The 23,058-nt window shown below is 39.9% G+C and overlaps 2 protein-coding genes across 2 annotated transcripts; both read left to right on the top strand.

The window, feature by feature from the left end:
- The first annotated feature begins 5,492 nt into the window (after nucleotides 1-5,492).
- On the top strand, nucleotides 5,493-7,547 carry LOC113739346 (uncharacterized). The gene has a single exon (XM_072045915.1). The coding sequence runs from the start codon at nucleotides 5,493-5,495 to the stop codon at nucleotides 7,545-7,547; it is 2,055 nt and encodes a 684-aa protein (XP_071902016.1).
- A 36-nt stretch (nucleotides 7,548-7,583) lies between these two features.
- On the top strand, nucleotides 7,584-8,846 carry LOC113739357 (uncharacterized). Its single transcript, XM_027266575.2, has one exon. The coding sequence runs from the start codon at nucleotides 7,584-7,586 to the stop codon at nucleotides 8,844-8,846; it is 1,263 nt and encodes a 420-aa protein (XP_027122376.2).
- Nucleotides 8,847-23,058: the final 14,212 nt, after the last annotated feature.

The following is a 23,058-nucleotide window of genomic DNA, read 5'->3' as shown; positions in this document are numbered from 1 at the left end:
AATGAAGATCTTTGGTGTTGTTTTCCTCCTTGGTGGCTGGCTGTCTAGGAGTGAAGTGAGAGGGAGAGTTTGATCAAAATGAAGCTTCCAAGAGAAGCTAAAATGTGTGGCTCAAATTAGTTCAGAAGTCAACTCTCTTCCGGCACGCGTTTCGTGCTCGATTCCTCTCGAGTTTGTTTCACTTGTGCACTAAACTTCTAATGCACTTCTATTCATACTATTATTATTCACTTTTAATGGTCTAAAATAATGGTTTAAGGTCCCTCAATTAAATCACGCGCGTAAAATGCATACTGCCAATTTGCGCGCGATAAAGTGGAATTTTCAAGAAATTCTTATAACGATAGTATAGCTAACTAACACTTGAACACTTAAACATAAAAATATCTATTTTAAGACTAATGTACAAGTCTCCAATTTTCAAAGCTCATAGTACTCTCAAATCGGTTATTGTCTCCAAACGCGCATTCACTATTCTCACTTAACGAGCTTCCAAAATTAGATTTTGGAATCAAGTTATTTTAAAAAAAATACATGTGAGCCATAATTCTATATAATTGAGTATAAAAGAGTTGAAATAATATATTCGAAATAAACGGCCAAATAAATATTTAAATGAGCTAGTAATAGGAGTTTAAAATAGAAAATTTTACAAGTCCTCGCATGAGTCGAGTTTTCGAAAAGTATATTTTCTAACAAAACACTTTAAAAACATAAGAGAGGCATTTTTTCATATAAATGGATTTTAAATAGTCGAATTAAATAATTCGGAGAAAAGGAGTGAATAACTATTTAAATAAACCAGTAATATTTGACAAAAACTAAGAAAATTTTCGGGTCCTCACACACAAGGCAATTCTATCAATGCAACCATCAAAAACAAAGCTGGAAACCAGTTTTAAGGACAAATGGCTAAGTAATAGGTTTGACATCTTCCAACTTTTTTATCAGAACTGATGCTATGCTTATGATATTGGGGTAAATTTTATGGCGTTTCAAAGCTAAGATAGAGACCTACATTTCCTATGAAGACATCAACACCCAATTCTTGCATTTTCAAGGTCAAAAATTGAAATTTCAGAGAAAACGGAAAACTGTCTATTAAACTGGGCATTTGGGCAGTCAGGGTATTTTAGTAATTTCACTAGATGCAGTGCTCCGATTGAGATGAAATTTTGTAGGTAGATAGTTAACTCCATTCCCTACAACTTTCATGTTTTGAGCAAGACCTGATTTGGCCTTTCTCATGGACGAACATGCAGTACAAAAACAGGGTAGATTCCACTATCAATGCTGGAACTTCACTTCTACTCTACAACATCATAGCTCAATACCATCAATTACTTGGTAACCAACCATAATCAAGGCTGAAAAATGTAAACCCTAGCTAAACATTCCACTATATCATTCCAAAACTCAATATTTAGCCATAGCAATCCAAGAGTAGAAAATTCTATACCAAATTAACAAGATTAAGCAAGGGAACATGAAGTTCAAGGTTTATACCTTCCAAAAGCTGCTTGCTAATGAAAACCAAACCACTCTCTTCCAAAAATTCCACCACACCAAGCTTGCCAAACACCAAAAGGTAAGTTTAATCGGTTTAGTTTTTGAGATTTCACTCAAACAAGATGGATTCAAGGTTGAAGTTGTTAGCTTTCCTCTCTTATTTTTCTCTCCTCTCACTCATGGCCAACAAGACAGAATTGAAGAAAAAATGAAGCCAATTTTGGTGATAAGAAGAAAGGAAATTAGCTTAGTCAAAGTTTACTAAATTTCCAACAAGTGTCACACTTTGATTGGTGATCAAAATTTTCTTTTCTCTCTTGTTTTTTTAGTCCAAAATTTTGGCTGTTTGGAGGAGATATTTAGGGTTGATTGTTCTGAAATAAAAGTAAGGAGATTAAGGTAATAAAGTAGTGTTCAAGTGGTGCAATCAATCGGTAGCAAACAGTGCACATTGGTTCGAGCCGTTTTTCCCTAACTCGCGCGTACTAGTGTTTTCACTTATGATTCACTCACTTATTATTAACACTGTAGACAACGGAATTTTAATTAAATTCTAAAAATTACCATTGGTCTATAAAATATTTTTGTCCAATCGGATATTGCCATATGGCATTTACACTTGGAAAAATTGGTTATTAAATGGCCAATTACGTTTTGCCACGTGTCAAGGCGAGGTGTTCCAAATCAATTCAAATTGCAGGGATATCTCCACCAACTAGATCATATCATGTCACATGTCCATTGGATAAATATCTAAATATTTATTTCTTATTAAAGGGATAATATTTAGAGTCATTTAATCCAAGTATATCTCTTAGATACTGCAATAGCCTGGCCAGTCAAACGGCGCCACGTCACGTGTCCCCACAAGCCTGGCCAATCGAGAAATTATTTATCTCTTTATTAATAAAGAGATAATATTTAACTGGCACAGTCCTAATATGACTATACGTCTTGCAAGGCAAGTAGAGTGGTGTACATGATCTCAACCTCCACCTCTTGCTACAACTATAAATAGAGGTCTCTCAACCAAATCAAGGACACACACACAGATACACAGAGATATCAAGAAGCATCTCATACACTCAAGTATCAAAGCTTCAAGCTACGAAGGGTTGGATCTTCAAGTTCTCCAAGTCTTCCGCATATCAAGGCTTGAGCCTCTAAATATTTTCAAGCCCTTCAAGTCTTCCATATTAAGATTTGAAGGAACCGGTGGTGGATCCAAGAACAAGCTGCGAAGCCCTTGGATTGGTGTTCGAGGAGAAGAATCGAAGGAAGCTCTCCATAAGTTCGAGAAACTTCCAGAGATTGTACCTACATATTTTTTAAGTTTATATAGTACATATTTGTCGTGTATTTCTTTTTCTTGTCGTTTTACAGACTTGAAAAATTTGTCGCGTACAAATTTTTGGCACGCCCAGTGGGACCATCTCTGCCTTCCATCTCTTCTTCTCGAATATTCAACTATCACCAATGGCACCAAAGAGCAACAAAATCATGATTGCACGTTCCAAGGCTACTGATGTTGAGCCTGTTCAGGAAGCTGCACACGTTGCCACCAATATCCGCACTATTGGTCCCGTGACAAGGAGTATGACGAGGGCCTTCACCCAAAGTAGCATGGAACCCTCAGCGCCAACTCCCGTCTTCGGGCCAACATCACAAATGAGCTATTCCTCATCGATGGGGGTCCAAGACGTTTTCACCTCGATTGAGAAGGCTCTTGCCATGCTCGAAATTGGATTCGAGCCCAAATTTTATAAGCATGACGATGATTCATCAAGCACTGGATCAGCCTCTTCGCACGAAACTCTTCATTCAAGATTTTGTATTGAAGATTCTGCTGCAATTACTGCCATGATGACAAATACTTTGAGTCTCGAAGAACAAGTTTCGAACATGTCCAAGATGATGGAAACCATGATGAAACACATCAAGGACCAAGATGCTCTTATCGCTCAACTGCTCACCCAAAAGGACCGCGCTCCTGAGGGAAGCCATATGAATTCTAAGGAGAACCAAGAGCGTGAAAATCTCTCATCTAAAGGTAAAGACAAGGTGAAAGAAGTACACGTGACCGCCGAGGGAACTATCCCCGTAGAACAGTTGAAGGAACTTGTTGAAGGCGTGATCAAGGACAAAAATGGGGGTAGTTCAAGATCGAGTTTCACCTACTCCAAACCCTACACTGCTAGAATTGACAATCTAGCAATGCCTGCTGGATATCAACCGCCTAAGTTTCAACAGTTCGATGGGAAAGGCAGTCCAAAACAACATGTGGCTCATTTTGTCGAAACCTGCAATAACGCTGGAACCTATGGTGACCTGCTAGTCAAACAGTTCGTCCGATCCTTGAAGGGCAACATGTTTGATTGGTACACTGATCTCACTCCGGGGTCCATCGACAGTTGGGAACAGTTGGAACAAGAGTTCTTGAATCGCTTCTATAGCACTAGAAGAACCGTCAGTATGCTGGAGTTGACTAACACTCGTCAATGGAAGGATGAACCTGTGGTCAACTACATTGATAGGTGGAGAAGTCTGAGTCTCAACTGCAAGGATAGGCTGTCTGAACCCTCTGCCATAGAAATGTGCATTCGAGGAATGCATTGGAGCCTAAGTTACATTTTGCAGGGTATACGCCCAAACACATTTGAAGAATTAGCTACTCGTGCTCATGATATGGAGTTAAGCATCACGGCCAATGCAACTGATGGGTTTCCTATTCAAATTCCGCGAGTACAGCCACCTTGGCAAAACAATGAAAGACAAGAAAATAGAAAAGGGGGCAAGCCTCCTTCAAGATTCAATAATAAGGAGTCCATGGCAATAAATACAGCTCCCATGAAGATTGCTACCAAAGTAAGTCGAAAAGTCACCGAAAGAGTAGACTCTCCTCAAAATAGGTCGGTAAGAAGACCTACTCTAAAAGAAATGCAAGAGAAGGAGTACCCCTTCCTCGAATCCGATTTACAAGGAATGTTTGATGATCTTTTCAAGGAGAAACTCCTTGAACTTCCCGACATGAAGCGCCCAGAGGAAGTTGGTCAAGTCAATGATTCAAATTATTGCTGTTATCATCGCTTGATTGGCCACCCTCTCACTAAATGCTTTGTCTTTAAAGATAAAATTATGGAATTGGCCTGTCAAGGAAAAATCCTTCTTGAGGAGGATAAAGCATCGGCAAACCAAACAACAATAATGTTTGGATCTGTGTGTTGCCCGATAGAAGTTCTACCCACATCAAGCAGTGCTCTGTCTGTACAAACGGAGTTTGAAAAATCGTCAATTGAAGATGTTGTCAAAGATGATAATGAAGGATGGACTTTAGTCACTCGAAAGAGAACTTGCAAGCCAAGAATAAAGAAGTACATCTTTTCGAAAAGCATCCATTCGACAAAGCCAAAAGTAACGATGAAACGACAAAATGCAACAAGGAAACAAAAGAGAGTGGCCATAAAACCAATTCCTTCAGATTTTCAGCAGGCTCGGCAGCCCGTGACACTGAGAGAATTTATACCCAAGGGGTATTTAAGTGACGATACCGATGATTTCACTTCTTGTAATGTCGTCAAAGCCGAAAATCCTCAAGTCACACAAATTGGCACTGAATTTGAGAAAAAACTCAAAGTCGACGATAAACCACCGGTGGATTGTGCAGCGACCATCATTTTTGATGATGATGATTTAACTGTTGAGTTCAAGACCCACAATCGACCTTTGTTTGTTAGTGCATATGTTCGAGAACAAAAGATGAGTCGGGTACTCATTGATGGGGGATCTGCTGTCAATATCATGTCCGTACGTGCTGTGAAAGAGTTAGGAATCTCAAGTGATGAACTCTCCCAGAGCCGCCTCATGATCCAAGGATTTAATCAAGGGGGCAAAGAGCAATTGGCCTCATAAGGCTTGAATTGCTCATTGGTGAGCTGTCTTCAAGTGCGTTATTTCATATTATTGAAGCCAAAACCTCTTATAACATGCTTTTAGGAAGGCCCTGGATTCACGAGAATGAAATTATACCATCTACTCTGCATCAATGTTTCAAATATTGTCGAGACGGTATTGTTAAGAAAGTTACTGCCGATGACAAACCTTTCACGGAAGCCGAAACTCACTTTGCCGATGCCAAATTTTATCTTCACAAAGAAGCAAAAAGAAAGGAATCAGTAAGGGAAGAAAGTCAAGATTCCAAAGTACCCATTTTGCGGTATACTCCAAGATCAAAGAGAGAAGAAGGTCAGTCTTCTTTTATCAGAAATGACACATTAAATGTTCCGCTCACCAAGATAGAGCCTGTTAAAATTGAGAAGGTGAGCTTGCAAGGGTTTGTTCGTCCCAAAGAAGAACCGGCAGTGAAACATTACTCGCTACCAACTAATCGGACTCAAGAAGGTTTTAATCCAAATGCCTATAGACTTCTTGCTAAGGCGGGTTATAACCCAAATGAGAAGAATACATTGGGCAAACTCCCTCCTGAAGTGACTGGCGAGAGGACTCACGGATTGACACCTACGCAGAAAATGTTGAAAGAAAAGGGCTATAATGTTGAAAGTTCATCGATGGGTCTTGGTTATCAACCGCCCTCTCCTGTTCGTATAATGATCAAAAGAGCGAGTTGTAACTATGTGAATGAAGAAATGGAGGTCACAAGCCGAAAGAGATCTGTGTTCGACCGATTGGGAAATAAGTCAAAACGTACTTCTGTGTTTGACAGACTTGGCCCGCAGCCGAAAAATCTGAAGTCGCCCGTCTATGAGAGATTAGGCAGTAAGGAACAAGAGTACCAAGTTGCCAGGGAAGAAAGTCTTACTCCAATAAAGAAAAACAGACCAAGAAAGCGAGTCTCCAATTTCTTCATGCACTATGGAGACTTATTCAATGTAAGAATTGAAACCATTTTTGAAGAACAGGGTCAAGAAAGTATGGCTTCCTGTCACCATATTACGATCAGTGATCTTGAAGAAGAAGAAGAAGACGCAGATGACGCTCCCGCTGAACTTGAACAAGGGGTAAAAAATACGGTCGATGAGCTAAAAGAGATTAACCTTGGCACAAGCGACGATCCTCGCCCAATTTACATAAGCTCTTGTATGACCCCTGAAGAAGAAAAAGAGTATGTTGATTTGCTGCTCGAGTTCAGGGACGTCTTTGCCTGGAATTACTCAGAAATGCCTGGTTTGGATCCAATGGTCGCCGTTCATAATTTGTCCGTCAAGCGAGGAACAAAACCTGTCAAGCAAACGCAAAGGCGCTTTCGGCCCGAATTGATTCCTCTGATAGAAAATGAGATAAATCGATTGATTGAAGCCGGATTCATACGAGAAGTAAAATATCCAACATGGATTTCAAGCATCGTCCCTGTAAGGAAGAAGAATGGGCAAATTCGAGTTTGTGTTGACTTTCGAGACTTAAACGAGTCTTGCCCCAAAGATGATTTTCCTCTCCCCATCACAGAATTGACGGTAGATGCTACAACCGGGCATGAAGCACTATCTTTCCTCGATGGATCGTCTGGCTACAATCAAATACATATGGCGCCCGAGGATGAGGATCTAACTGCCTTCCGCACCCCCAAGGGAATTTATTGCTATAAAGTAATGCCGTTTGGCTTGAAAAATGCTGGAGCGACATATCAAATGGCAATGCAAAGAATATTTGATGATATGCTCCATAGAAATGTGGAGTGCTACGTTGATGACCTTGTGGTGAAATCAAAGAAGCGAGGGGATCATATTCAAGACCTTCGAAGAGTTTTCCAACGCCTTCGGAGATACCAATTAAAGATGAATCCTTTGAAGTGGGCATTCGGAGTCACTTCTGGCAAATTTCTTGGTTTCATCGTTCATCAGCGGGGAATAGAAGTCGATCGATCTAAAATTGATGCCATTGTGAACATGCCTGAACCGCGAAATATTCATGAATTGAAGAGCCTTCAAGGGAAGTTGGCATATATCCGGAGGTTTATCTCTAATTTGGCCGGACGATGCCAACCCTTCAGTCGACTGATGAAGAAAGGGGTGCCCTTCGAGTAGGATGAATCGTGTAGGAATGCCTTTACAAGCATCAAAATGTACCTCATGAATCCTCCAGTGTTGGCTGTACCCATCCCAGGAAAACCATTGATTCTTTATATTTCCGCTCAAGAACGGTCGGTTGGGGCCCTACTTGCTCAAGAAAATGATGAAGGCAAGGAGAATGCGCTGTATTACTTGAGCCGGATGATGACACCTAATGAGTTGAATTACTCACCCATCGAGAAGTTGTGTTTGGCACTCATATTTGTCATTCAGAAGTTAAAACATTATTTTCAAGCACACACTATTCGACTCATATCTAAGTCGAATCCCATTAAATATGTGATGGCAAAACCTGTACTGTCTGATCGGCTCACGAGATGGTACCTCCAGTTTCAACAATTCAAAATTATGTACGTACCTGCGAAGGCTATCAAAGGACAAATATTGGCAGACTTTTTAGCCGATCATCCCCTACCTGCCGAGTGGGAGTTGACTGATGAACTTCCCGATGAAGAAGTGTTTATGGTCGAATTGCCGTGGTCAATGTATTTCGATGGAGCTGCCCACCGTGATGGAGCTGGTGCGGGAGTTGTCTTTTATACTCCTGAAGCAGATATATTGCCATACACTTTCACTTTAACACGCCGGTATTCCAACAATGTGGCTGAATATCAGGCGTTGATTCTCGGTCTTGAAACGGCTGTAGACATGAAGCAGTTGCATCTTAGAGTCTACGGTGATTCAAAATTGGTGGTAAATCAACTCCTTGGTGTTTATGATGTCAAGAAACCTGAATTGATCCCATATTACAAGTATGCAAGGCAACTCATGGGATATTTAGGTAATGTCACTATAGAACATATCCCTAGAAATTTCAACCAACAAGCTGATTCTTTGGCAAGGGTGGCGTCCATGATCACTCTACCTTCTCATCGAAATCAGATTTCAATATGTCAAAATTGGGTCATACCTCCGATGTTTGATGAAGGTAATGATAGTGAAGAAAAAAATACTTATCATATTTTTGTCCATGAGATCGAAAAGGAAGATTGGCGTCACCTCATCATTGATTATCTTAATCATGGCAAGTTACCAGGAGATCCTAAGAAAAGGGTTGATATACGTCGTCGAGCACTACGTTTCATTTACTACAAAGGGACGCTTTACCGAAGGTCATTCGATGGGGTGTTTCTACGATATCTTGGAGAAGATGAGGCCATGCAAGCAATGGAGGAGGCTCACTCTGGGATATGCGGTGCTCACCAGTCTGACCCGAAATTACACTTTCATATTAAAAGAATGGGATACTACTGACCAACAATGGTAAAGGATTGCATTGATTTTGCTAGAAGATGTCAAGCATGTCAATTTCATGGCAATTTCATCCATCAGCCCCCTGAACCATTGCACCCAACTGTGGTTTCTTGGCCGTTCGATGCTTGGGGTTTGGATATAGTTGGACCACTTCCAAAGTCTTCTGGCGGACATGTTTTTATTTTGGCGGCGACGGATTACTTTTCAAAGTGGGCTGAAGCGATTCCTCTAAGAGAGGTCAAAAAGGAGAATGTAGTGGATTTCATTCGATTGCACATCATTTATCGGTATGGAGTCCCGCGTTATATCATTACCGATAATGGTAAGCCTTTTTGCAATGTAGCAATGAACAAACTTTGCGAGAAGTTTCATTTCAAACAATACAATTTGTCCATGTACTACGCTGCTGCAAATGGACTCGTTGAAGCATTCAACAAGACCTTATGTAATCTGTTGAAGAAAGTCGTGAATAAATCGAGAAGGGATTGGCATCTTCGAATTGGAGAAGCACTTTGAGCATACCGAACTACTTTTCGAACTCCCACGCAAGCGACCCCATACGCGCTTGTTTATGGTGTTGAAGCTGTTCTTCCACTTGAGTGTCAAATACCTTCGCTAAGAATTGCGATTCAAGAAGGGCTCAGTGAAGAAGATAATGTCCGTCTTCGCCTCGAGGAGTTAGAAGCACTCGACGAAAAGAGATTGGAAACCCAGCAATGGATTGAGTGTTATCAAGCCCGCCTTTCAAAAGCATTTAATAAACATGTCCGGCCACGCTCTTTCCAGATTGGAGATTTAGTACTCGCCGTTCGGAGACCGATCATTCTCACTCATGGCGGTCAAAGAAAGTTTATTTCTAAGTGGGATGGGCCCTATGTTGTTCGAGAAGTATATACAAATGGCTCATACAAGTTGGTTGCTGAAGACGGGTTAAGGGTTGGCCCCATCAAAGGCAAGTACCTAAAAAGGTACTATACGTAATCGAAACCACGGGATGCTCCTGGCCCGCATGAGCTAAAACTGTGGATGGCAACCACCAATAGTGTAGTATGTTGTTAAACTACTGAAACACTCCACCAAGTCTAAGGTGGTAAACCAATGGATACTCCTGGCCCGCATGAGGTTAAAATGTGAACGGCAGGAACTACGTAAACTGTAGACACCAAATTTTGAATAATTTGTATGTATCATCTATTTCATGATTTTCATTTTAGATTGCTTGCATTTTAGTTCGTTATTGTGTGTTTTGCACTATTAGTTGTTATGATATTTTAGTTTTATTCATTTTCGCCCTTTTAGTTGACCTATTTCATTTGCTATTTATTCTTATTTACTTTTAGTTTTAGTTTTTAGTTTTAGCTTTTAAGTTTAAGATTAGCATAGAGTTTTTAGAAAAAGAAAAGGAAAACATCAAAAATATGTTTTAGTCATTTTGTTTTTATTCAATGCTTTCTTGAAGGAAAAATGAAAATGAAAAATCATAGAAAAAAAAGAGAAAAGAGAAAATTAAAGAAAAAGAGGAAAAAGAAGAAAAATTCAAAAAAAAAATAGGCTTTAGTTGGCTTGGAAAAATGAAAAGAAAGAAAAAGGAAAATTTGTTCACAAAAATATGTTTATTCAATCTTTGGGCACTTTAGTTATTTTTATTAAGTTATTTTGAGAAAAAGAAAATGATGAAAAATGAAAAATTAATTTGCTGTTTAATATCAATTTCTGTTATTATAAATTTTTGTTATTATCATTTATTTCATTTTTATTGTTATTAATCTCTGTTTTTAAAAAAAAAAAAAGAAAAAAAGAAAATTGTTGCCGCAGCATGAAAGCTGCGGACTTGCGCCGTTTGCAAAGAAATCTGGGGACGGCTCCTGAAGCTGCAAAATACAGAAAAAAGGACAGAGGTTCTTAGGGTTGAATTGGGATATAAAAACAAAAGGGAAAGATAGCCGCAAGGGGTCGGATGGAGAGCAACGGCGCATGAAAATCAAACAGCTAAGTGAAACTGGATAGGAAAAAGGAAACAGACGCAAGAAGGAGAGAAGAGAAAGCTACGAAGGGAGAAAAATCTGGGCCAAAGAGAGAGAGACTAAAGAAAGAGTGAAAACTGAGGAAAAGATAGAGAGATTTTGGAGAGTAAGCCGACGGGAAAGAAAGAAAGAAACTAACGAGGGAGATTTATAGAGAGTGACGGCTGCAAAAATTTGGAAGGAAGAAAAGAAAGACCAGAAAATCTGGGAAAGGGAGCGACAGAAGGGAAGAACCAAGAGAGAATTTTCAGACAGTTTGAGAGAGTGAGAAGGAAAATCAAGTGAGGGAGATCACAGCTGAGGAAAAGGGGCAAGGGCTAGATAAGACGGATCGATTCCTGTCTCTGCACTTCATACGGTGCCCTTGAAGTTTCTTTCCAGAAATTTGCATCTTCAAATTTGGCATCTGGACGCAGTCTTCTCGGTCCTTCCTTGGTCATTGAACTTCATAAGGTGTTAAAGGTAATCCTTTTTGCCTTACACTTTTTCCGCAAGCTCAGTTCTGCCTTAAGCAAAAATCTTGCTGCGTTTTGTTCACTTCGATGTTTTTCTTACTATAACAGCCCATTGAGTGGGTTTTTGTTGCGTGATTCGTTGCTTGATGCTTGCGCTTGGAAACAAGTTCTGATTGTTTGATTAAGATATTGTAGCACGGTTTCGAATGGACTGTGTGGTCTTGTCTTAGAATTCCTTGTACAGACATAAGAGGTCATGAGTTCTTTTCATAGGATCTCGTTTGGTTTTCATGGTTGTGATTTGCTGTTTCTTTTGTTTAGTTGCTTTGATTGGATTTTCTGGGCTTGATGATCAATGCTTGAATGATGTTAGTTAAATGGAGGGGGTTGTATCTTAGATTGTTGCTGGAGTTTATGGTTGCTGAACAAATATAACCCAGAAAGATAACATGAAGTTTCGGCAAAGTCTATTCCCTTTTCTCATATTTCTTTGACATGGAGTGAATGTTCATTATAGGTCCTTCCCTCCACACCTTTGCTGCATTTCATTTTCATATCCAGTTGAACTTGTGAACGACTAGATTCATTGGAAATTTCTTGGGTTACTTTTTGCATAGACATGTCTCGGCTGAGTGAAGCAAAATGCAGCAGCCTATTTATTTGGTTGCAGAAAACCTGCTGCATTTTCTTCTGTTTTTTTTTTCTCTCTCGTTTGCTGTCTAGTCTCTTTATCCCTGATGGTTAGCTCCAATTTTGTGCTTCAAACCTGCAACGAAATTGTGTTTGGCCAATGTTTTGATAGGTAGAAATCTGAGAACTTGATGAACCTGCTTGCATTGTGAAATGAGTAAAAGCCGCGGCTGAAAATTTTGCAGCAGAGAAAAGAATGCTGTATCTGTTTTGTTGTTCTTGTCTCCGTTTTCCTTCACCAAGTTGGTCATCTTAGTTTGATAATTAATCTGGTGTAGAAAAGGGTAGCGTTTGATTGGTGTTGCGTTTGTACGTTTGGCTCTAAACATTTAAATCATGTTTGACCTTTTGCTGGAAAATGAATTCCAGGTTACCAAATCATTTTACATGAACATCCTGTCCAGATTTTGTTTTTTTGTTGCATCAGTTTCTGTTATGTTTCTTACTTGTTTGATCATTGAAGTTATGGGCTTTGTTGCTTAGTTTCACGCCATGATTTTGATCAAAGAATTGGTTTTCAAAGCAAGCTGCATTCGGATGTGTATTTTGGACTGCTGAAAGCTTAAGGGAAATGTTGCAGGCGTGTGTTTTCTCTACGTGGGTTGCATGCATTTTGCATGAATAATTTCCAGAAAAATTGCACTTTGACCCCTTGGCTTCTAACTAATGCTACTATGACCCAGAAATTGGAAAATTTAATCAATTGGGTCCCTTTAATTTCGCAGCAATGCACTATGGCTCCATTTCTTGAATTATTTGATTAACCTTGCCGTTCTAGGATCTTAATTGATGGTTATATGTTTTGGGTTGACTCTTGGATAGATTGGTAAGGGGTTTTAGGATGAGTTCAAAAGGCTTCAAGAGCTTCGTCTCGATTCATGTGGTAATGTGCATTCGTGTGGATTTTAAGATGTTTTGATGATTCAATCATAGTTGGGGGCTTTATTTCATGAATATGGAAATCTTAGGCATTTAAATGCTTCTAATTGTTCAATTCCATGTTTATGTGTTTGATTGCTTGACCCTTGTTTTGTTTTGGACCTTTAAAGTTCTTAAATGTTTGGTTGACCCGAATGTTTGGGTAAGGATCATGTTTGAGTCCTTAGTAGATGCTTTACTTGGAAATTGAATAGGTCATGCCTTCTCATTGATCTTTAAATACCTTTGACTACATTTAAGTTGTGATTGAGGAAATTTTTGATGGTTTGATGGATGTCATTTGATTTATTTACATTTTATCATTAAATTGGTGCATTAATCTTTTGCTTTGGATGATTTTAGCCCTAGTTGTCCCGATATTTGGTGACTTTGGCCCCATTTAGGTCTTATTCATTTCGTTAATATCACCAACGGGGGGAGGTATAATTTCTTTTATCCCTTTTTGTGTCTCTCCTATGTGACTCAACGTGCTAAGTGAATTGCATGTCTACTTTGCTTTCCTAGCTTTTCTTTATTTCCTTTTACTTATGTCATTTACTTTTTATTTTCATTACGTTATTCTTTTAATGGGGTATGTGTACACCTCTTGGCTTGTAATAGATAGGGCTGTGGCAAGCAATTTGGTCCATTTTCCCTTTCCCCTTTTGTTTTAGTTAGTGAATGTAATAGGTTCATTAGCTTGGTTGCATGCCTACGTGTTAAGTGTTAACTTGCTTTATTAGGTTTTTGCATCTAGTCGAGCATGCTAAGTGTTATGTGCTATATGTTTATGAGTGTTTGGCATGTCTACTCGCTTTCCATACCATGAATGAATGTGATGGATGAATGTACGTTTCCGCTAGTCCAACGCTAGTCGGAATTCATAGAATGGGCTAGTCCAACGCTAGACCCTTAGGAATTTCCTTTCGTTAGTACATGATTTGCATGTTCATTACATGTCATGCATTCTTTTTAGTTTTATCATTTGGCATGTTCCTCAAACCCCTTCCCCTTCACTTTAGGACTTGCATCTCATGCTAGTTAGGGTTCATTTGCGTGAAAATCCCCTCTTGATAAGGGAAACGAGCGAGTGTGGCTACTCGATAGCCTTAGCACGCTAGTTTTACCTTCTAATCCGAGGGAAAATCAAAGTCGAAAAATTAGGCGTCATCCCCGTACCCAATTTGTTGCATTCCCTTAGGGACATATTTTCATTTTTTCTCACTTCCATGCTCTTTTAATCACCTTTTTTTCCCACATTTCTCAATCCATATTTTTCACTATGTTTTACTCATCTTACTCCACAAGTAGAATTCAAATTTCACATATATATTTATAATCCTATCTTCATTCATTTGCACACACTAATACTTTGATTTTTCATCCAAATTCACACGTGCACTTTCTTTACACACTCACACACTAATACTTTGATTTTTCATCCAAATTCACACGTGAACTTTCTTTACACATGCGCACACAAACACTTTGTTTTTTACACCATTTCATACATGAATCTTTTCATACACTTGCATACTTGCATTTGAGTCACCATTTGCATCAATCGACCTCTATGAGGTTTCCCTTTATTGGCCGCCACAATTCATGTGGTCTGGGACCAAAAACCTCACGAGAGACATCGTAGAATTTAGGATTGCATTTTTTCGTTTTTGCATTCATATAGGCATAATCCAACATGCAATACATACCCTGGGTAGAAAGTCAGGAAAGTTAGGGTTAAGTCACGCAATTAGCCTTGGCTAGGTCAAAGGGGTGCCTTGGAGTCTATCCTTGCCTTCCCCTTTGTCAAACGTGACTCCCGAACCTTTTTCTTTGTTTTACGTAGACTAGGAGTCGTTTTAAAAAGGGTTTATTACTACTTGACTTTAAAACTCATTTTTAGGTGACTTGGTACACCTTAAATCATTACCAAGTGGCGACTCCAAACTTTTCATTTCAAAACCCTTTTTAAAACTATTTTTTTTTTTGGGTCAAATCGTCGCTTTCCAAGTCCCATTGAGATCCATGTCTTTTCAACTCACAAAAATCATTTTCCAATCAAAATTGAATCAAAAACAACATTTTCTCAAACCATTTTATTTATTTATCAAAAAATGGGGCGCGACAGTTGGCGACTCCACTGGGGACTTCCTAAGTGGGTCCGAGCTTTTTTTATTTAACCATTCTTTTTCCTTTTTCTACCCCTTTTATGAATTGCATTTGGATATTAGGGTTGCATTTTTTTTCATTTTTTGATTCGCTCACGTATCAAGGTCCCTCACTCACGTATGTATGATTGGATGTTTGAATGAATGTTTAATTGTTTATACCGCGCTTGTCATTGCACTTGGGGGGGGTATGTGTCACCCTTAGAGCCACGCATTGGTTCTCGATCCCTCCCCTCCAAAACGTGCACTATCATACGCGCATACGCTTTACTATTCATCCCCCTTTATTTTTCTTTTTAGTGGCTTGTCACGCCACTCCACCCTATTAGGATTAGGAGACCCACTTGGACGTGTGATCGTGACACGACGTGTGCGTAGCACGATCCAATGGGTCACTCACTCTTTCGCTTTAAACTTTGGGTTAATATCCTTAGTTTTTAGTCGAAGGTTGAGGTTTTTTATAGATTCACTCAAACATGCGGCCGTGACACGACGTGTGCGTAGCGGTGTTTGGGGAATCGCTCGAGCCACCGACAAAGGGCCATGGAATTGATGATCCTTGGCCCTAAGTCTGAAGGCTTGGGGACCTGAGCTTATCGAGTTAGATGCATTAGTGAACCCCAACCTCATGCATCCATATAGTTCACCTAGGATAGAGTCTGCCTTACCCTATTAGGGACACCATTCACGAGGGGAGGGATCCCATCCTTTTCCTTATTTACTTTTCCTGTTTTTTATCATTCAATTGTCCAACGTGTTATGTGATTAAATGTGGAACTAACTTTTCTTGTTTCTTGTTTTTGCATTCACAACCCTAGCAAATAAGAGGTCTGGCATGACCTTCTTTTAAGAAGCCTACCCGTGTAGATAGGACATGGCATGTTTAAGAAGTTTTGTATATTTTTGTGCATAATAATAATGTCATGTCATTTTGGGCCTACCTTGGCAAATCAAGGGTCCTTTAGGTCATATTGCATTTTTTTTTCTGCTTTAATAACTGGCATCATGCATTAAACCCTAGAAAGGGAATGCCACTTAGGGGATCCCGTGTTAGGAATAAAGCCACCTTGTGTCTCGGATACTTAATCCAGTAAGACTTGCACGTTTACATTTTGTACCATCCAAAGGGGTAGTGCACAAGGTAAGGTAGGATCCGATCGTCTTCATAGAGCGATCTATGGAATATGAGCGTCTAAAATCACTTTTTGGCCATTGTATCAAAAATTGGTAAAAATCCCTTGCGTAAAAAGACATTAATTTGAAGAAAATTCATGAATGATTCCTCCTATTGAGATGATAAATCAATTGAGGCCAAAATTTGATTTTAGAAGGCTCATAGGCTAATGCATCGTAATAAGGTTTTTGAAACTACCAGTGGATAGCTTGATTTTTAATAAGCTCCTAATTCCATCCAATCCATTGGACCATTTCATTCATCAATTTCATCCAGTCTATTTTTATCAATTTGCCTTCAATTCATTTGACCAATTTACCCTTTTTAGGGTCATCTGGTCGATTTTGAATAAATCGTCAATTCATTTGACCAATTTACCCTTTTTAGGGTCATGTGACCAATTTACCCTTTTTAGGGTCATTTGACCAATTTACCCTTTTTAGGGTCATGTGACCAATTTACCCTTTTTAGGGCGATCTGGTCAATTTTGAATAAGATTCTCAATTTCATGCGATCAAATTCCTTTTTTAGGATGATCCGGCCAATTTTGAATAAGTTTTTAAACTTCATTTAAGTCATTTGACCCGTTTCCCTTTTTAGGGTAATCCGCTCGATTTTTAAATAAATTGTCAATTTCACTCAACCCATTTGACCAATTAGGGTTTCAATGTCAATTTCAAATTGGGAAACTTAGTCGATTTTTGAGAAAACCATCCATTGCATCCAGCCATTTGATCAGTTGGGGTTTTGACCCGTGATTCACTGAGAAATTTTATCAACGAATTCCAATCTCTTTGATAGGAAGTTCGTCAAGGTCAAACCCGTGCGTTTTTGCAAAATCTTGTATCGATCAAAAGTGATCAATCCATTCGGACGTTGACCTCATTTTGATAAATGTCTCTCGTCTCTCCAATTGACTAAATTTTTCAAAATTATTTTTCACTCAATGAGTTGATCAGATCCATCAGGTACGGTATAGTGCCTACCTCAGAGGATTGCATTTTCATGCTAGGCCTACCCTTGGCACAAAAAGGGTTCCCCCGTAGGACATGCATCCGAATTTCCTGGATATCTACTAACTCTTGCCTTTTTCTTTTTCTTTTCTTTATTTTTATTGTAACAATTAGGCAAGGGTTAAATCTAAAGGCAATTCCTTTCAAAATTCTCAGGTAATATTTAAACATAGCTTCTCGTCGAAACCCCATCATAACACGATCCCGTAGCCAAGCTCATAGGAGTCGTGTAAACATGAGTTCACAACCGGAACAGTCAGATAGGTCTGCTATTACTGCTCAACCCGAGACCGCAGGTTTGGGGGTTCAGTTGACTGAGATGCTTGCTAAGTTTGGTGAGATGACCACTGAGATGGCGGCCCAGAGGAAATTAATCGATGAGCTTATCAGCAGTGGAGTTCAACCCGAGCCCGTGCCCGGCAGGCAGCCTGGGCCAGAGCCATTTGTCATACCTTCGATTCAAGCCACTGTTGCTCCATCTTTCCCTATTCCAACCGAAGGAACTTTCACATATCCCACCATACATTTGCCATACACTTACCCTCCTGATCCTTCATTTTTCCCCACTTACATGCAAGGTCCACAACCCCAACTTACTTCAAACATACCACTAGAGCTACATACTTTCTATCACACTGCTGCTGAGCCATTCCTACCCGACCATATTGTTCAAGCCAAGCCAGAAATGGGGGAATCTTCCGCTCCCGTTGATATAAAGCTGCTCAAACACCTTGACCGTTTTGATGAGTTTATGAGGAGGAGTCAGGGTTTGAACAAACAAGGAGTGCTGGACTATGATGAGCTTTGTCTCTTCCCAAATGCACAATTGCCTGAGGGGTTCAAAACTCCGAAGTTTAACAAATATGATGGGACAGGCAATCCCAAGACACACCTCCGATTGTTCGCCAACAAGTTGGGTAGGCCAACAAATGATGAAAATCTGCCTTTGCGGCTATTCCCAGAAAGTCTGGAGGGGGATGCGCTCGACTGGTATTCTAAGCTGAAACCCGAAGAGATAAAGACTTGGTTGGATCTGTCCAATGCATTTGTAAGACAATACGAGTATAATTGTGAGTTGGCGCCAACACGGACCACACTGGAAGGAACAAAAAGAAAACCCTCCGAGGATCACAAGACCTATGCCAAGAGGTGGAGGAAAATAGCTGCCAAAGTCGAGCCACCAATGACTGAGGACGAAATCATACGAACTTTCAATAAGGCACATGATCCGCCGTACTTTGAAGAAATTTTCCGTATGACTGGATGCTCATTTGCCGCAATTGTTAATAAGCTTGAGGAATTTGATGACTTCGTGAAAGCTGGGAAGATTGTTGATGTCTCTGCCCTCAAGTCCCAGTTGGATGCTTTGCAAAGCCAAGGTAGTAATGGAAAGAAGCAACAATTCAAAAAGCAAGAGGGAGAAATTGCTTTTGTTTGGGATCGAAACCCTATTTCAAAGCCCAGACCTCGACAATACCCTACCTACTCAAACCCTTACCCCTATTATTCAAACCCTCATCCTGTTTATCACACCAATATCCCTCATCCTCGACCTCGCCCTAATTACACCAACTCGCCTTTAGCCCCTTTCCAAATTTCTCAACCAAATCCTCACCAAAACCGTCATCGGCCTCCACTCAATCCAAGAATGCCTCCACCAAACAGACCCACCTACAACTACCTCCAACCCACTGAAACCCACGATCAAAATCGTTCTCAAACATTCACCAATCTTGGCAGGCCTTTGGACCAATTATATGAACAATTAAAAGCCGCCGGTAAAATCGGCGAAACTCCCCCTCCAACTTATCCTCATGGCGTCCGTTCCGGATACAATCCACAGTATACTTGTGCCTATCATTCGGGAGCACCTGGCCACCCAACTACTGGTTGTAGAGCACTTAAACAGAAAGTTCAAGAAATGATCGAAGCGGGGGAAATAGTGATTAGAAGAAATGCAGAACAAAGGCCGAGTATAAGTACGAATCCCTTTCCCGAACACAAAGGCGCCTTTGAGGCATCTACCTCTAAAGACGAAATTTGAAAGTCTTGAAGGAGCTTTGCACAATTTGGATGGCCGAGTGTTTTCCCTCTTGAAGGGAATTTTGGTAAATCTGGGGATTGTGATTTGCTAAGAATTCATGAAAGGCTTCACTGTTTTTGTGTAAATAGTTTTGTTAGGTTCAAGTTTTGGCTAAAACAATTTTTATCAAGCTCCTGTTTTTTCAATATCATGCATAATTTCATCTTTTCATTATTTTGTTTGTTCGATACTACTTTTGTTTATACTGGTTGATTATCATTTTCAATTTCATTCTAAATTCTTTCGATGGCCAAAGATGAAATTACTTGACCCTTTGAATATCACTGTTCTGGAATCCGATGAAGCCATACATTGAAAAATCCCTTCATTGAGAAATCCCTTCATTGAGAAATCCCTTCATTTGAGAAATCCTTTCATTTGAGAAAATCCCTTTCCGGCCAGGTTGAAAGCTGATTGGTTAACGCAGTATGATCAACGATTGATTTTGATTGATGAAAGGCAGTTGAATGCTATGTACCATGGCCAATGTTGTCAAAACGCATGGCCTAAGTTCATAACAAAAGGGTCCACCGCCGATCTTCTGAAGAAGGGAACAAAGTACTAAAGTGATGAAAGATGAAGTCGAAGGCAAATTTGCTTCAAATTGACAAAGCTCATTGGGTGTTCAAAAGGTATTGCCTGGAGGAGTACTCATTTTGGGCAGAGATGGAAGGACAGACATTCCCTCAACCTATCAACTCGGACATGTGTAAGAAGTTCTTTATTTGATTATGCAAATTTCTTTTTGGAAATCGCGCAAGGGACGAGGCAAAAGTCAGGCCATCTTCTTTTCCAATCAAAACATTTCATCCCTAGTCATCCCCTTTGAGCTATCAGAACAATAATTTTCGTTTGGCAGCCCCTGAGAATTGCAAACCCCACACTGGGGCAAATTCATTTTGAGAAATGATCAGAAAAGAAAGAACCCCATACTGGGGCAAATTTATTTTTAAAAGAGATATCAGAAAAGAAAGAACCCCATACTGGGGCAAATTTATATTTGAAAGAGAAAAAAAAAAACCCTATACTGGGGCAAATTTAGTTTTTGAAGAAAAATGTAAAAAGTGAAAAAATGCAATGAAGAAAATGCAAAGAAAGAAAAATCCAAGCAAACTGGGGAAAATTTTCCTCGGTTTCGTTAAAGATTGGAGATAAACTCAAAATGATGCAATCTCAGGTTATTTCACACCTCTCTCATCAAAATTTGCTTTCAGGCCTCAACTTTCTTTGAAAAACACCCCACCTGACCTCATTACAAAAGCCCAAAGTCCTGGCTTTCGTCACTTGTTGTATTTCTATTGGGAATTTCGCTAATCAACTGGCAAGGGATGTCCATAATGCCTTCGCATAATCTTACAAGGGAAGTGCATTTTGCTGATGCCAGCAATCTTCAACTTACATGTCTGAGTCGATCATGGTTGAGGTGCTTCATTGTCCTTAGATGAAGACCCGAAAGGGCAACTCAAAAGCAAAGGAAAAAAAAAAGAAAAAGGAAAGAAAAACAAAAAGAAACAAAAGGGGTGGGGGCAACCTTGATGAAAACCCGAACGGGCGCCAAGGTAGGTTTCTGCGATGAGCAAGCACAATGAGGAACAACTGGTGGTTTGGTCCATTTGGATTTCTCCTCATGTTGAATCCCAGAACAAGGATATTCAGAGATTCGAATATGACATCCGTGGGCCAAAGCTGTGTCATTTTGTAAAACATTCTTTTGCAAATACATTCTTAGGAAGCTCATTTTTTTTCAAAATTACTGGCATTCACGGCATTTTTGTAGCGTTTAAGCACAAATGGTTATGTGTACATTCTTGTGCATATTCGCTCTTCCATGACATGTGAATACATCATTCTTTATCATTGAATTTTGGTGAATAACAACCCCTATGATTTACTCAAAGCATACTTGGCTTCAGTCATCTTTCGGAAATGGTTTGAGATTCAGTAAAGCCATTACGCAGACCTCATAATATGGAAAAATGCATCTTTGGTCAGTCTGGGAAAGGTAGAAAAGTTTTAAAGTGGCAAATTCAACTAAGTCAGATGCCGCAGCAAAAGTAATCAAAGGCGTCAAAATACTCATGTTTACGCGACTCTCAAAGGCAAATGGATCAAATGATGGTGGCACTTTCTTTGACTTTTCTCTTTTACAGGAAATTGCGTGTATAAACGGAAACAATCACACCTCGCACTGGAGCCGGTATCGGAAAGATCCTCCAGTAAACAAAGGCAAATCAAAAATGTTGCAAGCAAGTTTTATCAGAGTGCAACAACGTGACAATCCAGAATCAACTATTGGTTGAGATGAAGAAACCTAATTTCTACTGGGGCAAAATTCTGGGCCATTTGGGGGTAAGTATACTGGAATTTCCCGTTTCATTTTCGTCAGCCACTAGCCGTGGGTTAGTCCCACTAGTGAGCATTTTCATTTTCGTTAGCCATTAGCCGTGGGTCAGTCCCACTAGTGAGCATTTTCCTTTCGTTCGCCACTAGCCGTGGGTTAGTCCCACTAGTGAGCATTTTCATTTTTGTTAGCCACTAGCCGTGGGTCAGTCCCACTAGTGAGCATTTCATTTTCTCAGCCACTAGCCGTGGGTTAGTCCCACTAGTGAGCATTTTCATTTTCGTTAGCCACTAGCCGTGGGTCAGTCCCACTAGTGAGCACTTCCTTTTATTCTGCCGCTAGCCGTGGGTCAGTCCCACTAGTGCGCATTTCATTTTGTTTAGCCACTAGCCGTGGGTCAGTCCCACTAGTGAGCACTTCCTTTTATTCTGCCGCTAGCCGTGGGTCAGTCCCACTAGTGAGCATTTCCTTTTATTCTGCCGCTAGCCGTGGGTCAGTCCCACTAGTGAGTATTTCATTTTATTCTGCCACTAGCCGTGGGTCAGTCCCACTAGTGAGCATTTTCCTTTCGTTCGCCACTAGCCGTGGGTCAGTCCCACTAGTGAGCACTTCCTTTTATTCTGCCACTAGCCGTGGGTCAGTCCCACTAGTGAGCACTTCCTTTTACCCCGTCGCTAGCCGTGGGTCAGTCCCACTAGCGTGCATCCTATGATTTTCTTTGTATTCGGGTCAGTCCCGTTTAAATTCTGTTCGGGTCAGTCCCGTTTTAAATTCTGTTCGGGTCAGTCCCGTTTAAATTCTGTTCGGGTCAGTCCCGTTTAAATTCTGTTCGGGTCAGTCCCGTTTTAAATTCTGTTCGGGTCAGTCCCATTTTCAATTCTTGTTCGTGTAAGTCCCGTTTTATTTTTCATGTTCGGGTCAGTCCCGTGTTAGAATTCCTGTTCGTTGGAATCTTTTGCAGCCCAATAACACAGGTAAGTATTTGGTGTCTACTTCTTTGTCTCAAGTTTTTTCAAAACTCAGACAAAGAGGGGCAAACTGTAGACACCAAATTTTGAATAATTTGTATGTATCATCTATTTCATGATTTTCATTTTAGATTGCTTGCATTTTAGTTCGTTATTGTGTGTTTTGCACTATTAGTTGTTATGATATTTTAGTTTTATTCATTTTCGCCCTTTTAGTTGACCTATTTCATTTGCTATTTATTCTTATTTACTTTTAGTTTTAGTTTTTAGTTTTAGCTTTTAAGTTTAAGATTAGCATAGAGTTTTTAGAAAAAGAAAAGGAAAATATCAAAAATATGTTTTAGTCATTTTGTTTTTATTCAATGCTTTCTTGAAGGA

This window comes from Coffea arabica, chromosome 1c, assembly GCF_036785885.1.
Source record: "Coffea arabica cultivar ET-39 chromosome 1c, Coffea Arabica ET-39 HiFi, whole genome shotgun sequence".
NCBI lineage: Eukaryota > Viridiplantae > Streptophyta > Magnoliopsida > Gentianales > Rubiaceae > Coffea > Coffea arabica.
The sequence above is the reverse complement of the archived record's forward strand: the minus strand, read 5'-3'. Positions and strand labels throughout refer to the sequence as shown.